This window comes from Hevea brasiliensis, chromosome 16 (assembly GCF_030052815.1).
Source record: "Hevea brasiliensis isolate MT/VB/25A 57/8 chromosome 16, ASM3005281v1, whole genome shotgun sequence".
Classification (NCBI taxonomy): domain Eukaryota; kingdom Viridiplantae; phylum Streptophyta; class Magnoliopsida; order Malpighiales; family Euphorbiaceae; genus Hevea; species Hevea brasiliensis.
This window is the reverse complement of record NC_079508.1, coordinates 53,060,750-53,077,959: the sequence shown is the minus strand read 5'-3', so window position 1 is coordinate 53,077,959 and position 17,210 is coordinate 53,060,750. Positions and strand designations below refer to the sequence as shown.

Here is a 17,210-nt window from a genome sequence, read left to right as displayed (position 1 = left end):
TAAAGGAAAATCACGAAATTGATCTCTGACCTAATACTAGTGTGTTTACACAGAATCTAACAAACCCCACTTTAAAAAAAAAAAAACATTATTAAAATCATCACTCGCATCAATTCTCGTATGAAGTCACATACTCCCATGCCCTAGGCCATGGCCATGGTTGATTCTCGGAGAATTGAAATGAAATCTAATTGTTGAAATAAGATTCATTTTACTATTTAATACGAATTCAAAATATTTTTTATGTACCAAAAAAATTATGACATTGTAATAATAAAATAACTTGAATTTAAATGGGAATAGTATCAATTTCAAATATTTTTTTTAAGTATCATTAATTTTTTTATTTAATTATTTTAAAACAAAAAATGTAAATATGATTTTTACAATATTTAGATATTTATTTTCTGTTCCCATTCTATTTCGAAAGTCAACCAAACATGCATAAAAATCTATAACAGGGAAGCTTTAACTTGCATTGAACATTTACCACGTATGCTAAAGAAGCACCAGGCAAGGGTATCTCTGAATTCCCTGATCACCATTTCCTCAAGACGCAATACAATGCCGCAATAAAAATCCAGTTTGAGGGCAAAAACAAGGCCAAAGAGACAATCTTGAGCTTTCAAATTACATGAAAGCTCGATGCAGATGTTCTTCTAATGAATGTTTTGATGTGAAATCTTATAGACTTTAAGGGAACAATTCTGAACTGCTTGAGCTCAAAACAATAGCAGATAAAGGATGCCCTTCATTTTCCCCCCAGTGAATTAGTCTGGAAAGTCCTGGAAAGTCCCTCCAAGAGCAATCAAAACCATTTTCTTCATATATATATATATAAAGAAACATGATCTTCTGTGGAGATTATAAGACGATTTTTGTTAGATTTCTGATTCAATTTCATAATGAAATCAAACAATTTCAAACACCAGAACCTAATCAATAAAATAAATTTACAAAGGCTGGGGAACTCTTTTGTCCTTCCCTCTCTTTGGCAATTACAAACCACCGTAGAACTCTCAATGACCCCAACCAAGTATGTAATTGTCGTTTGTCTAATCCACAAACTGGCAACCTGTGTAAAGGAACTCTCATAGTAGGTATACACGCAGCACCACGAGAAAGATAGCGTTCAATAAGCTTTACCCCCTAAACCTAACAACAACACAAGATATATCATCTTTACTGTCTCTTTTCAATGCCTCAGCTGTTAACTGCTTTGCTGCTTTCAGTGGGTCTTTAATCTTTCTTGCAATATCAACAGCCTCTTGATTTGTAAGCACCTGGATTATTTGCAAACCAAAAGGAGAGAGAAAAAAAAAAGGAGAATTTATGGACATTTTTCTAATGCAGGCATGATAGCACAATCTAGTAAATTCTCTATAGTAAAGAATGGCTGCTGGTACGACTAGAAGAAATTTATCTGAAATGATTCACCTTCCAAAGGCCGTCACTTGCAAGGATTAAGGTATCTATATTGTTATCTATGATAGTTTCTTGCATGTCAGGGTCAGATCGCAGATGTGATTTAAGGCTCTTGTCTCCAAAAGCACGAGAAACTGCCAGCTGCCCATTAACTCTAGGGACATCTCCTGAAAATAAGTTGTGAAAGGCAGTCCAGTAAATACAAATTAAATATTAACCTGACTGCCGACCTTAATTGATTAAAGCCACAAGTCAACATTTGAGCTTATTGCCAGTCCGTATAAGCTTGTATGAGGTGATTTCATGTTGCAATCAGTGACATGCAAATTAGAGAAGCAAAATACAGATTTTATCGGAGGATCAAATCATTTTCATATGCTGAAAAATTGGTAGCAAAATTCCTATCAATCAAAAGTGCAGAAGTCCCACGTTGTGCAAAACATAACAAGGCATTTTTCCTTTTTCTGAAAAAAGAAACAGCTGGTCATAGGAAATTTAGGAATAGCCCTTAGAAAATACAGAATAAAGCACTTCCAAATTCCACCTAGAGATGGATTGGAAACAAGCCATAAAACAAACAAATGTGAAGTAACATCCTTCCAAATTCCAACTGACCCTGAATTATTTGGAAGCAAAGACATGACTCAATTTGAACAAGTAACAAGGTTCCTCAAAAGGAAAAGCACATGGTTTTAAATCACGGCCTGTGGCCGCGTTTGCAAATATTGAAACAAGCCTGTACCAGCACTGACATAACGGCAACGGCCTATCACTATGCCAATTTTTTTGAAAAAATTGCAAAATTCATGAAATAAATAGATATTTAAAGATATAATTAAAATTAAGACACACAACTAAATAATAAGCATAAATTTATCAAATACAGACATTAAATCAATCATTCTTAGAAATTATTGACATTATTCAATTTAAAACTAAAATAGCTAGGTAGCACTAACCTCATTACCATAAAAAAGAGTGTATAGAAGGTTCTTGATAATTTTAACTTTGATTTTGAGAGTTTTGACATAGAAAAATAGACAATAACCTATAGTTTGGGCAAATTAATACTTGATTCTGTAAATTCATAAACAACATAGCATAAACCATAATTTTATTCGTCAAATGGGCAAAAACATTAACAACAAATACAAATAACTCACCATTTGCAAAAATTTGAATGTAGAAGTGTAGATTTGCTTTTCTTTACTTCAAATAAACCTTCATTATTAGATGATTTTAGCTCAAGAAATTAAGAATTTGTAAAGAAGAAATTTCACTAGAGAAATTTGAGAGACCACTGGAGAAAGTTTAGAAACAGAAATGAATAAAGTTTTGAAATCCTCATCCATTACCCTTAACCTCAGTGACATGAAAATGCCTTCAAAGATTTTAGCCACTAAGTCCCTAATGGCCAAAAAAGGATTGTCACAAAAGAAAAACTATGCTTCTTATCAAGCATAATTAATATAAGAAAAATATCGCATTACTATGCATACCCTTAGTGCTCAATGTAAAAAGGAGGCAGGGAGCTGACTGCTCCAAACAAAAATTTTGCACAATATGCATGGAAGTTTCTAAACTGCCTTCCTTGTGGAACAAAGCAAGTGATTGATTTTTAATCTTTCTCCTATATTTTTTTTCCCCTCAAGTACTCTGATGGATCAAGGATAACTAGCAGGCACATATATTATAGTTTGAATAATGCACAAATTCCAGCAAAGATGATAATTCACTCTTGTACTATCTAACCAGGTATTGGGAGATATCAACTGTCAATTGTTTGAAAATTTCACGATAGTAAATGGAAATATCTACTGCTTGAATGGATAATAAACTACAAACCCATTCAAGAACTGGAGGCTTCCAGCATCCCCCATAAATGGACATATCTACTGCTTGAATGCATAACCTTAGTGCTCAATGTAAAAGGAAGCGAGGGAGCTGACTGCTCCAAACAAAAATTTTGAACAATATGCATGGAAGTTTCTACACTGCCTTCTTTGTGGAACAAAGCAAGTGATTGATTTTTAACTTTTCTCCTATATTTTTTTCCCCCTCAAGTACTCTGATGGATTAATGATAACTAGCAGGCACATATATTATACTTTGAATAATGCACAAATTCCAGCAAAGCAGATAATTCACTCTTCTAATATCTAACCAGGTATTGGGAGATATCAACTGTCAATTGCTTGAAAATTTCAGGATAGTAAATGGACATATCTACTGCTTGAATGGATAATAAACTACAAACCATTCAAGAACTGGAGGCTTCCAGGTTCCCCCATGAAAAGGATGCTTGGCAGTTTGTGACAAGTTAAATTTTTTTTAAGAATACCATTCATGTAAACTTCACATTAGTAGATATCACAACAAATTTGTTATTAGTAATGACTAATGTTGAAAAACCTGGCATGTTTGAGACAAAGCCACCCCTGTGCTCTATGCTGCCTCTTTCAGTGTTAGGTTCATGGTCTGTACTCATCTGAATTGCCTGACCCCCTCTTGAAAGGACAGCTCTTGAATCCCCAACATTAGCTACCCATAATTTTTGACCATTTAGCAAAATTGCAGTCACAGCTGTAGAGCCACCTCGCCCCAAGTCAGAACCATGAGAGAGAATTGCCTGGTCAGTCCTCTCATAGGCTTTTGAGATAGATCTGTTGGGGTCAATCCAGAACTCTTCCTAGAATGATGAAATGAGAAAGTGTTAGAGTACTCCCCTCCCAAATTATTGTGTAATTAGCTTAAACCAAAATGTTTGGACGGCCATTAGAAGTTCAGAACAATGCCACACCTCCTTTAGGATATTGGAAAACAAATGCTTCTGTAGATATGCAGGCACACCATCTCCCAAATGGCCATCATAAATAGCAAAAAGTCCTAATTCATGTCCTTGAATCTGCACAAACTTAGCAACGTGATAATCCTCCATGGGATGATTAGCTTTCCCTTTTATTAGGCTGAAACCGTACTTGATTAAACCCTCATGGTTTTTTCCCTTGCCAGAGCTTGATGATGAACGTCCTCCTACAAGCTATATTGAAAATGTTCTCAATTTATATTTGACACAGTTCAGAGGTACATAGGGATATGAAAATAAGCAACAATAAGTTCCAAGTCCATAAAGTAATGAGATGATGCAGAAGCAATGGCACTATAAAGAGATTTCCATGCAAATGAGGCACATAAGTTACTGGATTAATAATGAAAGAATATGAGGAAACTAGCAACCATATTTTCTTTTCCAGTTTTTGATGTGGTTGCATAGAACAACTTAATAAATTAAACCTCCATAAACAAATAACCTTCAAAGCAGTTTTTTGCATTTAGCATGACATTACATATACCCTGCAAATTCTAGCAGTCAGTTTTAATTTTTAAAGCATAGGCCTTACATTCAATAGAGCATTACTCATCCCTTCACAACCAACACTCGATATGAATGATTACCTCACTCAACAATTAGGTAATCTAAACTTTATCCACTAGAATCCAACAATTAAATCCCAGAAGGAACAGAATTTTGCAGAATTACCTGAGAGTAGGAAGTAACAAAACAGCACAACCTACCCATAGGATCAAAACTACGCAAACTACCTCCAACTTGTTCAATTAAAGTCCCACCATGCACCTCCGGTCCAAATTCCAGAGCAGACCGACCTCCTTAAATCCACAATCTGCAATATCAAAAATCCAAACTCAATGGTACAAAGAAAAAAATAGGCACATACAAACCCTATTAAAAATTTCCTAAAACGTAACAAAGTGTCAAAAAAGAAAAGAACTGGGTATTAAAGAATTACCTATAAGCGATCCAATTTAAGAGCTAAAAATGGGTTAACCTCAGCTGTTGTTTGATGGGAGCTGATATTAACTTCTGCTTCTTATTAGTTCGAACAGGCAACTGAATAAAGCAAAGATAATAGAAAAAATTAAAAAAAAAAAGAGAGAATTGGAATTTTTTTTAATTTATTTCTTGATTAATTTTGATAAAGAATAAGGATTAGGCTATATAGAAAGAGATCGAATAATAGTTTTATGATCGATTTGTGTAGAGAGTCTTTGCATTGCAGCGAGGAAGAAAAGTAAAAAGAAATTTTAGTAATAAAGAAAAAGTGTGCCACTAAAGCAGACTTCTTTCTTTCCTGTTGACTTTTGCCTCTCCTACTGTTTATATTTTACGTTTCTTCCTCTCTCTGAAATTTTGAATTAAAATCTCAATTAAAATTAAATTAACAAATACATCTCTTGCAAAGAATTTTTTAAGTTGAAAGTATTAAGAATTTTAAATTAAAATTTACATATTTATTAATTTTAATAAATATGATGTTAATTAATCGCATTTACTGCGATGCTTTTGTCGACTATGACCCAGCAAACCACCATCCACCCAGCGTTTGGTTTTCTCCTTCTCGGCAAGTGGTGGTTGTCCCATTGAATTGACAAGAGAAATTTCGTATGTAGCAGCCAAAATTAATAGTAGGTGCTTGCTATATGTTGAAACATATACAGGTAGGCAGTGCAACACTTTTGATTGTGATCACAATGACCATCTCAATCTGTAATGCTTTATCTGTTGCATCCCACTACCATACAAATTGATTTGGTCTTCTGACACTGCAACTTTTAAAAAGGGAAGAGTAGCCATGATCATAAATATCTACCAAAATTACAGGAATTAAATGCTTGTGTTTCCTTTAATTTGACCAAACAAAACAAAACAAAAGAGTGATGAACTGATTTCTTCATTCGAAATCTTCAGCGAATTGATCCTACATCCTATAATATCTACTGTGTTTGGCAACTTGTGTGGATGATTTTAATTTCATTCTAATTAGACAGGAAAGTTAGAAATCAACAAATAGTTAATAAACATAGATTTTATATTAAAAAAAAAAAAAAACCCATTAATTGTTACGAGGCGCATAATAGTTGGAAGCAACAATCTTAGCAATGAGAGATGTTATTCCAGGGCCGGTTCATGCGCAGTCTTCAATAATGCTTCGCGAAATGATCCTTTTTTGCATGCAAATTAATGCAACTCTTGATTCTCCTTTCTCTAAAGCTGAGAAAAGAAACAGAATGGGCTCCATAGCCACATGTTAATGTTTATTACCAACATATCTCTTTCCACACACTCTGTATTCCATTTTCTTAAGTTTTCTGGCTATAGCTAACTAATCAACTAAGAGCAAAAGTTTTGCCCATCTTGATTAATGAACTAAGAGCAAAAATTTTGCACATACATATAATTAGGTTTAACCCTTTTCTTTTCGTAACCCCAATAATATTTGTATTGCTTTTTTTTTTTGGTTGTATAAAAGGGGTGTTGACTTATACAAGAAGTGGTCCTCACGAATCGAATCCTATGCTTTTGCCAGTAGAAAGTTGCAGTATGATTGACCCTTTTCCTTTGCAGAGCAAGAAAGCACCCATGAACTTTTTTTTAAACTATAAAAACCAAAACCCATGATTCCTATTCTGGCTTTGCTTCTTAGTATGGCACCACCAAAATCTTTGATGGGTTAGGGCTATGATGTCATTATCAACCACGTCAAAAAATTATAGGCACTGTCCCCTCTCCCACTAAGGACTATGGACATTGAAGAGACACTCCTTCTGTATTCTAGTGGGATTTTATTCCTTAACAAGGGACTCTTGCCTGCCTATATAAGCAAAGCAACTGTATCATTAGAACTCTTTTCTTGGCATTTGCTCTTGGCTTTCATAATTTGAAGAATCCAGAGTGCAATAACTTGTATCCCAATAATGCTTCGCGTGGAGAGTGGAGGTGACAAGGGCAGAATTTGGAAGTGGGTGTGAATCATTTTGATACTATCATATCTAGATTTTATAATAATCCCTATAACCCCCCAACCATTATTACACTTTTTTTAATTATTTTTAATATTTGAAATCTAAAATTTTCATCTTCTTATTTAATTATATATAGCCCTTGAAATTGTAAAAATTTTGATGTGAACTACTTCTGTGTTAATAACAATGTCTCAAAATTGAAAAATTAATGGCAAGCCAATAATAATAATAATAATGCATATATGTGTAAATGGGTTCATGGAATTAAAACTAATATTGATCAGTATTTCAATCCAAATATTTAGTACATTACAGAGGTTCACATTAAGAAAAATCATTTTTTAAATGTTTTTAATTAAGAAAACTATTTCCTTAATTATCATATTAAATTTAGTATTCTATAATTTTGTAAAAAAATATTATCATGGATCAATTTTCAAATTAATATTGCATTATATATATTAAATTTGCAATAACAAAAATAATAAAATTGCATGGATAATATTGAAAATTACAATATATATGTCAATTTTTTTAATATTTCAAAAAGAAAGCTCTTAGCAGTTCATTGGTGTAGCATCCTGATAATGTGACCCTGCTCAAGTCAAAAAGCCTAAAAGATATTCTCAATAATAATTTAGAGCATTAAACATTAAAAATTTGCAAGGCAATCCTAATCACAGTATTATTAAATTTTAAACCACATTCCTCTGATTGACCCTTTATGATTATTCTGTTGATTTTGGACGGCAAAAACAAAAACCCGACTACAGCCAATCCTCAATGGCATAATTTCCACTCAAACACAGGATTCCTTTAGATATTGTTTTGTTTGTTTGTTTGTTTATAATTGAAAAATCAGGGAGTCTCCTTTGCCAAAAGACTGAATTATCCTTGAACAAAACCAAAAATCATATTCTGTAAAAGCATAAGAAATGGTCATAATTTTCTGGTGAAGTTCACATCTACTAATATGACCAGTAGAATTATCCCTGCTTTGTACTTCAGAGCCAATTTCACCTTGGTTATCATTTTATTGAGTGGTATTAAAATTATTTAGTTATGTGAAATTCCTCCATTTGCGATCTAAAGGTCATAGATTTTAGTCTCAAAAATAGGTAAGACTACATGGTTATAAATGTGTGGAATGTTTCGTGCACTGAATCACCCATTTTATCCTATTCAGGAAGTAATCTTTCACTTTGCAGCATCGAACTATTAACATTGGTACTTCAACATATGTTGGAAAATAATAAAAGGAATCAAGAAGAAACAATTTCCAGAATATGTGCAAATTTATCTATTGACCAGGTTGGCCGACGCCGATGCTTCTGGGTCTACAGGCTACAAGTGAAGACAGACAACCACCCTGTCAAGTTTTGTGTTCACAAAACTGCTACTTTTTTTTTTTCCTTATTCTCTTATCATGTATAGACTCTAATGATTTGTTTTAGCACCTATCCCCAGCGATGCCGACTAAGAATGTAAGATGGATTTTCAAGGGTCATTTCACATTGGACAGTTGCATCTGTTGTCTGTAATGCTGACACTTCCTAAGCAACAAATGTTATTCCCGCGTTAAATCCTAGTGTGGAAGCCCTTGGATGCCATAAGATGATTCCCTTTTATACATGATCAGGAGATTGAATTAGTCCAGCTTCCACTAGATTCCATATTGCCAAATTGCTTACTGGTTCGGTCAGAGTTAAACGCATACATCCATGGCATTTTCCTTCACAGCTCTTTCACGTTCAAGCTAATCATAGTATAAGAACATGTGAAGTGGGTGGCTACAAAGCTATTCCCAATTTGGTTTAGTTCCTAAGTGCTGCAATGGCAAGCCCCAATTCGATCACTAGTGTAGTCTCCCCTAAACCTCAACTGCCTACTAAATACTCGGTGGCTGCAGAAGCAAAGGCAAGTCGTTCCCGCGAATGGTTCCTCACTGACGATGGTTCTCCATCTGTTCTTCAAAAGGTGGCCAAATTTCATAGTTAAAAGTCTGATTTTTCATGACAAAAATATGGTTATCTTTCTTAGAAAAGATATTTGTTTCTTTGGTTTAGCAGATAATTGCCGAGCTGATAGGTACATATATTCTTATATTTGTGGGCTGTGGTGCTGCCCTGACAGACAAAGTTCAAAAACTGACAATTGTGGGTATAGCAATTGCGTGGGGTGTAGTTCTGATGGCAGCAATTTATGCACTTGGGCATGTCTCTGGTGCACACTTTAATCCTGCAGTTAGCATTGCCTTAGCTGCTGCACGGAAATTTTCTTGGAAAAATGTGAGACATTTTCACTTAGATGTGTATCGTGTAAAAGAAACAAAACAGAATATTATTCACACGGTATTGTTTGTGTAGGTACCTATGTATATCCTGGCTCAGGTAGTGGGAGCGACACTTGCTTGTCTTACCCTTAAAGTGCTGTTCCATGACCAAGATGATATTCAAGCAACAATGACTCAGTACAAGGACTCAACCTCTGATCTTGAAGCTGTCATATGGGAATTTATAATCACGTTTAATTTAATGTTCAGTATTTGTGGTGTTGCTACAGATCATAGAGGGGTATGATCACATTTTATTCAGTTGATTTTATTACTTGCTTAAAAGACCATGCCTAGCTCTATCTAATCTGAAGAATCCTCTACATGATTGACCAAACAAACCAGAGCAAAGACCTTTCTGGTGTAGCAATTGGCGGTACGCTGCTATTTAATGTCTTGCTTGCTGGGTAAATAAACTCACTCCCTCACTAATCACTGCTTTAAACTGTGCTCTATTCCAGCACTTCCTCCATCATTACTTACCACCACTTGTGAATATTCTTAAGCTTGGATTCCTTTATTCCTCAAATTCTGCAGACCGATCACTGGAGCTTCAATGAACCCTGCAAGAAGCTTAGGCCCTGCAATTGTCTCAGGTGTTTACAAGAATCTTTGGGTCTTTATCGTGTCCCCTATCCTTGGAGCTTTGGCCGCAGCTTTAATATACAGCATGCTTCGGGTGCCTAACCCTGAAAAACCTGAGGAGAAGAACAAAATCGTACTTAATTATCTTTATTCACCAGCTGAGCCTTAGACAGGTATGCTTCCACAGCTTCAGATGGTGAAGTATTTTAGGACCATGGAAAATCACTTTGCTCATGCCTGAAGCACAAGAAATTATTCCTAACTGCATCTATGCTCAAAAAGTTTAGGAGGATTGAAGAGAGAGAGAGAGAGTCTTCTGCCAATATGCATGGCAGAAAAGATAAAAATGAAAGGAAAGAAAACATGTGTCAGCAGTTTGCCCCTTCATGCATAAAATATGACTGCAATAAAAAGGGGGAAATTTGTATAAATCAAAACGGTTCATCTTTTTATCATTCCCTTTATCTGCAATTTAAGAAATGTGCGGTGGTAAATGCATCCTTTTTTTTTTTTCATTCTACTAAAAAAAGTTAATTTCCATCATTTTCACTTCAGTTTTTCTATTGGCTCTGTTGACAGTTTACACCACCTAACAAGCACAATAAATAAATTCAATACTGAGTCATTTCCATCTTTTTTCACTCAAAACACCTCATTTGAGCTATATTTTGTAATACAAAAAGATGCAACGATTATTCTCCCATTTAAGACGTTATGCTGGTTAAAAAAAGGAAAAAAACTTGCTAGAGCCAGAAATCAAAGTCAAGCAAGAATAACAGAAAATCATCTGCCCAATCAATTAAATAGAAAAGCACAAACCTGGGTTTATTAGAGAACTACAAATCTCAATGATCACTCTCATCCCTCGCTTCTAAATACTATACAGCAGAACTATGTATTATGGTACAAAAGGTACAGAAAAGGATAGCAGATGGGCTGCCTGAATCTCTTCGTATTATGATACACATTGAAGGTCACCACTGATCAGATTAAATTGGTGAGAAGAAGATGGGCTGCTTGAATCTCTTCGGACTATGATACACATTGAAGGTCACCACTGATCAGATTAAATTGGTGAGAAGAACATAGATGGCTAATGATACAAGTACTGGGACTTGGTTTATCAACCCGCTAACTAACAGGATTATGCACCATTGCGTTCTCCACCTCCTAGCACCAAGTCTCGCCATGAATATATGTTTTTTACCTGTTGAAAAGAGAAAGATTCAGAGTCAGGAATAATTAATACCACTCATCCTGCAAATTATCATAAGTCCACTCTATTCACTTATTAATCCTCATATTTGTTTAACAGACTTGATAGCAGATCTATATGAGACTGGCCGTATGATCTAAGATTGTAAGAATTCTTGGGCCAAATATAATTTCTTCAGACCATGAACCTTCAATCATCAGGCAAAAGGACCTTGCAGACAACTATAACACCGATTGTAGGACTAAGTATGAACTGCAATCACGACAATCACGAGTAAGAGGGTGCTGGACATTTTTAGCCTTTCCAGTCCTTCAGAGTTCTTACTTCTTATCCAGTCTGTGATAGCCGCCTCCAATTCATTATCTGGTGCGATCGTGGATGCCTCTGCAAATAAGAACTTGTTCCAATTCCATTTTCATCACCAGCAAACTGTTCTGAGTAACTAGCAGATGGAGGGGACCAGACTGGAACTATGCCTCCATCTCTCTCTCTCCTACCACTACTTGAAGATTCTGCTGTTGAATCTTCAATATTTCCCAGACCAACACTAAAATGTGGCAAATTGTTGTTACCACCGATGGTTTGTGAAGCCCCCAAGTTGTCTCTTCTTTGTTCTTGATTGACATTTACATTTCTTGGCACCTCTGCTCTGCTATCATCCGAAAAATTTCGAAGATCTGAAGAAGTTTCTTCCTCTCCAACTCTTACCAAGGAAGAAGTCATGCTTGGGACCATCTGATCCTCATAACGCCAAATTGTAGTAGGAAGGTTATTTCTTACAGGTTCATGGCTTTCTTCCATTTGTATGTCTTGAGGGAACGCAATTGGGGCTGATTCAGATGAGTCTCCAAGCCCTTCCTCGGTCCCATTCTCAATGGCAGCTCTTGATGCTGCTTCTTGCTGCCACATCTCTGAAAGTGCTTCCTGCAGCCTGACTTTAGCTGCATCTATCCCTACAATTGGGAGAGGATAATTTGATCCGAGCTCAATTCCGGCAGCTTGGAGCACAGATTCAGGTGCATTCCATGGATGGTGTATCCATTCAGTTGGTAGCCTGGCAAGTTCTGGAAGCCAACGTCGTACATATTCTCCATTTGGATCAAATTTGTAACCCTCAAACTGTCGAAGAATAGTAACCAAATGAAAATGTTCTCAGGAGTCTACTCCAAGAAAGATTGAATAGGTGACACATATAAAGTAGAATATAAAAATCTTAATAGCATTATTAAAATAGAGTAAATTTTCTTAAGTTTTGTAGAGAAAAGACATCAAAAGAGGGATTTAGTACCACAAAAAAAGAACAAAACAAAAGGAAAAGAAAAACAATTAACATTGAATCTGCATATAATCTTCAATTTTATTTCCAGGAAGCTTCTGAAATAATTCATGTGATAATGCCCAAGAATGCAAACAATCAATGAAGCCATAATAAAATACTAAAAATCTGCACCTGGGGATTGTCTATACGATCAAACTCACGACCATCAGGGAGAGTACCAGATATGTACTGCCAACCAAGAGCATCACTCTCTAAATCAGCATCCAAGAGGGTATCCCAGAAATACTTCATTCCCCACCTCCAAGGAAGCTGTAGAACCTTCACAAAGAAACTAGAAACTACTACTCTTATTCGATCATGCAGCCAACCAGTGGCCCACAACTCTCTCATTCCTGCATCAACTAATGGATAACCAGTTCTACCTTGTCTCCAAGCCTTGAAATAGCCTTCATCTACAACCCAAGGGAAAAATTTAAGGTGACCAAGAAGAGGCCGTTCATGACTGTAAGGATGGTTAAAACTCAGGTATCTTGAATATTCTCTCAAACCAATTGACTTAAGAAACAAGTTTACACTCTCTTCACCAGCCTTGTTCCCTTCATTTGCCCAAAGAACCTGCTTGATGCGAACAAGGTGAAGGACCTTTCTGACACTAACCTCTCCAAAATGCAAATGGGGAGAAAGAAAGGAGGTTGTGGCACTGTCAGCCTTCCTACGATTCTTAGAGTATTCAATTAGTGGTCCATTGACAAATGTGGTCAAAGCCTTATCAGCATTGCTCCACCCAGGTGACCATGCTCGAGCAAGCAGTGCATTACTTCCCCTCTCTGATTCATCTTCAAATATCAATAAGTCTGAAGGGCATCTCGATATATCACCTGTAAAGTGCAAGCAATGTTCAAAAGCATATTGGAGATGAAATCAGTTGTTCAGTAAATCACAAATTAGAAATATCTTGCAGAGCATGTATGTTATACAGCAAATCATAAAAAAGAAAAATAACTCCTAGGGTCATTTGCATCATGCTATCTGAAGGAGTTCTGCTAACATGGTATCTAAGAGAAAATCAAATAATGATGGAAGTGTTGTAGGAAATGCTGAGTTAATGCCTACCTCAACGTTCAGTGTGGTGGCGAAATGCTATTGGCACATATTTTAACACTGGCTTTCTCATTAAATCTACCAAGGAATGCAAAGCTTGTCCCACTTGTTTAGCAATTGCAATCATTATTAAGAAGCATGGGAAACGCAACTCTCTCTTTCTTTCTTCTTCATGAAGAGCAAATGAATTCAAATTGGTCCCTTGTAGAATATGGCACCAATAATAGACATCATGCATGAATACGATTTTTGACCCCTAAAGTTCTACTCATTCTCATGCTTTTGTTATTCTATAAGGTATTCACTTGATTCACACATACAAAACAGGAGCAGTCCTCTGTCTGGGTGAAAAAATCAAAACAGACTTGCAAGAAGACAGACCTGGGATAATCCTTTTAGGTGGGAGAAGTGGAGCCTCTGGATCATAAGGCATGCTAAGGCATCTTTCCCAGAATGCAGCAAAGGTCGTGAAAGGGCATCCTTGGGCATCATTAACGTCCCACGGTTCATAAAGCAAATCTGCATTGAAGGATCTCACAGCTATTCCTTGAGCAGTCAAAACTTCCTTTGCCCGGTGATCCCTAACCAGTGACAAGGGGTCTGAAAAACAGTAAACTGCCAGTCAATGTTGAAATTCAAGATTGTATTATTTTCTTCCTAAACTATACAGCAGGAATTTCAAAAATTCCCTGCAGAAAAACTTAGTTTCAATAAAACTAGATCAGACAAATTCCCATTTTCTGTAACTAATTGAGGGTATGTTTAAGCTACAATTAAAATATATTATTTTAAAATAATAAAAATTAGTTTAAAATTAAATTTAGCATGCTTTAGTGATAAAAACTCTAGAACAACTACAACTTTTTTCAATAACATTTAAAATAATACTTTTTAAATTGATACTCGCTTATTCTGAGCTACCAACCTCAACCCCAAACAGCCTCAAGCTGCAGTATAGTATGAGAAGATCACAAATAGAAACTGACCAATCTAAGTAGTAAGAACAATTACACACAAGTCCTGCAGAGAAGAAAATAGAACAGTGGGATCACAAATTTATCTGATGCCAATTCCTAGACAACTTACCTCATAATAGAAGCAATCACCGGATCAATTAAGAATATTAGGAAGTCGAGTGTACCCAATTCATCAAATAAACATGTTGAACAACCATGCAATTATTTAAATATTTCAAAGGCACAACAAACAGAAAAAGATAAAATCAAAGATCAAAATAAACAAAACCCAAAAAGAAAAGAAAGATGGAAAGTCAGAAGAAGTAAATATTATATTAAATAGAATCCGACACTAACATCCAGGAAGATAAATAACACAAAAAAAAAAAAAAAAAAAAAAAAAAAAACAAGAAGATGGATAGACTAACCATACAAGTGGTTGAAGAAGAGCTGGGTCGCACCAGTAGATTGGACAACCTCAAGAAGTGTAGAAACACTATCAGTTGATCTCTTGGTGACGAGAGTAGTTCCAAGGCTCCTCAAAGAGGAGTCCAAATGAGCCAAACTCTGCTTGAGCCACCACCTTGAGACTCTACCAGGGTAATAGTGGCCTTCCTCTCCAGGTGCCCATATAAACACTGCAACAACAGCACCAGCTCTTACACCAGCTGCAAGTGCTGGGTTATCCTCTACCCTAAGATCTCTCCTGAACCAGACTATGCTACACCCACCGGACATGGACATCTCCCCAAAAATCTACACCAACCAAACTCCCCCACTCTCTCTCTCTCTCTGTCTCCCTCTCTTTGTGTCAGCTATATGCCATATCTGCCTATCTTTCTTTTCCCTTTCTCCTGAAGCTCACCAGAGAATTTTAATTAAAAATATTAACTTTTCTACTTCTGCACATGCTATTCAATTTATGGGAGAATCTAGACCATAACCCATAAAACAAATTTGATTTTGGAGGGTTGGTGATGGATTTTGCTATTATCTCTTATTTAATTATTATTATTATGTCTCACTTGTAATTATTTTCCTCCAAATGTATTGGGTGAAAATTCTTTTCCAATGACATGAATTAGGGCTTGGCCAATTGGAGTGGGGACTCAACAAAATTGATGGGCAATTTGCGGCCACAACTTTTATTTTCTATATTTTTATTTTTTTTCTATTATCCTATGCAAGGAAACAAATCCCACCCACCTCTCTAGTTCCGTCTCTAATCCTCTATTTGACAGGGTGGAAATTTTCTAAACTGCGACGCCGTTATTATCTAAAAAGAATTATTGTGAGATTATTTTCAATTTGAAAGTTATTTAGAGACCCATAATTGTACGAGTGGATTACCCACATGGGAAAAAGACATGCAAATCATTGTCAAACTAGGTTCTTGTTTCATTTAGAAGAGTCATGCTTGGGATTCAATACTTGTGTAGTTTTGCTTGTTCTTGATTCTATCACTGGCTAATTCTTTTTCATGATTTGGGAGTTAATATTGAAGAAATTATCATCTCAACTTGACAATGTCTTGGATGGAAGACTCAGTAATTAGAAGGGGACAGCAAACATGGCAAAGATAGACATTGCTGACAAGTTGGAATTGGCCTCTTCTGTTGGAGTGGGCCTTTGCACCTTTTTATTGGGGGCTTTCCATAAAGCTCAGATTCCATTTATAGGTCACTGTTAAAAGTGATTTATGATGTAACCCCCCGTCGTTCTGTTCTATTTCATTTGGGTTTTATTGTCTTAAGCACACTTTTAGATCATTAAATGTTATATAAATGCAACAAAAAGATCAAATTTTTTCTTTTCTTTATAGAGAGGAAAATACATTTGAACAGGATAAAAATTTAAATTACAAATTATTATGATATTATATTTTTATATAAGTGAATTTAATATAAATTATTTATATAATAAAATAAAAATAAAATTAATATAAATTACATGATACAATAAAAATAAAAATAACTATATTGATTTATAAAATTTGCTCATATTAATAAAGCATTTATCTTGATTAATCGATGAAAAGCAATCTTTACTCGGTGATGATCTATAGTTACTTGATTTCATTGTCTTTCTACGAGTCTAATATGATAATCTTTAAATTTTAGCTTCCTATTGAAAAAAAAAAATTACTACATTTTCATATGAATAACAAAATAGTACATCCAAACATAATAAAATAAAGATAAAATAAATTCTCAATTAAGAGAAATGACTCTATAAAAATAAAACAAAATGTAATAAATATTTATTAAGAAAAAAATGAATAATTCAAAATACAGACAATTGAGGTTTTCCAAAGTATAACAACTAAGCATTGGGGTTGTGCATAGGAAATCGAATTGAATTGGAGAATTATATCAAATCGAAGCTTTTTTAATACTTTGGTTTAGTTCTGATTTTTCACTAAAAATTAGATTAACACTACACTGAATTGAAAACTAAATTTATACATATATTTTTTAAATTTTTCTAAATGTA

At 35.1% G+C, this 17,210-nt stretch overlaps 3 protein-coding genes across 3 annotated transcripts; 1 reads left to right on the top strand and 2 right to left on the bottom strand.

The window, feature by feature from the left end:
- Nucleotides 1–853: 853 nt before the first annotated feature.
- Nucleotides 854–5,517, bottom strand: LOC110672249 (probable protein phosphatase 2C 9). The gene is made up of 6 exons (XM_021834971.2): nucleotides 5,235–5,517; nucleotides 4,967–5,108; nucleotides 4,226–4,465; nucleotides 3,838–4,114; nucleotides 1,438–1,592; nucleotides 854–1,283 (listed from the first exon to the last, which is right to left on the bottom strand). The coding sequence occupies exons 2-6, from the start codon at nucleotides 5,003–5,005 to the stop codon at nucleotides 1,143–1,145; spliced, it is 852 nt and encodes a 283-aa protein (XP_021690663.1). The 5' UTR covers nucleotides 5,006–5,108; nucleotides 5,235–5,517; the 3' UTR covers nucleotides 854–1,142.
- A 2,905-nt stretch (nucleotides 5,518–8,422) lies between these two features.
- Nucleotides 8,423–10,536, top strand: LOC110672257 (aquaporin NIP1-1). Its single transcript, XM_021834986.2, has 5 exons — nucleotides 8,423–9,225; nucleotides 9,318–9,536; nucleotides 9,615–9,821; nucleotides 9,926–9,987; nucleotides 10,118–10,536. The coding sequence occupies exons 1-5, from the start codon at nucleotides 9,082–9,084 to the stop codon at nucleotides 10,332–10,334; spliced, it is 849 nt and encodes a 282-aa protein (XP_021690678.2). The 5' UTR covers nucleotides 8,423–9,081; the 3' UTR covers nucleotides 10,335–10,536.
- A 402-nt stretch (nucleotides 10,537–10,938) lies between these two features.
- LOC110672246 (cryptochrome-1) lies at nucleotides 10,939–15,772 on the bottom strand. The gene is made up of 4 exons (XM_058137572.1): nucleotides 15,146–15,772; nucleotides 14,143–14,361; nucleotides 12,832–13,538; nucleotides 10,939–12,500 (listed from the first exon to the last, which is right to left on the bottom strand). The coding sequence occupies exons 1-4, from the start codon at nucleotides 15,459–15,461 to the stop codon at nucleotides 11,709–11,711; spliced, it is 2,034 nt and encodes a 677-aa protein (XP_057993555.1). The 5' UTR covers nucleotides 15,462–15,772; the 3' UTR covers nucleotides 10,939–11,708.
- Nucleotides 15,773–17,210: the final 1,438 nt, after the last annotated feature.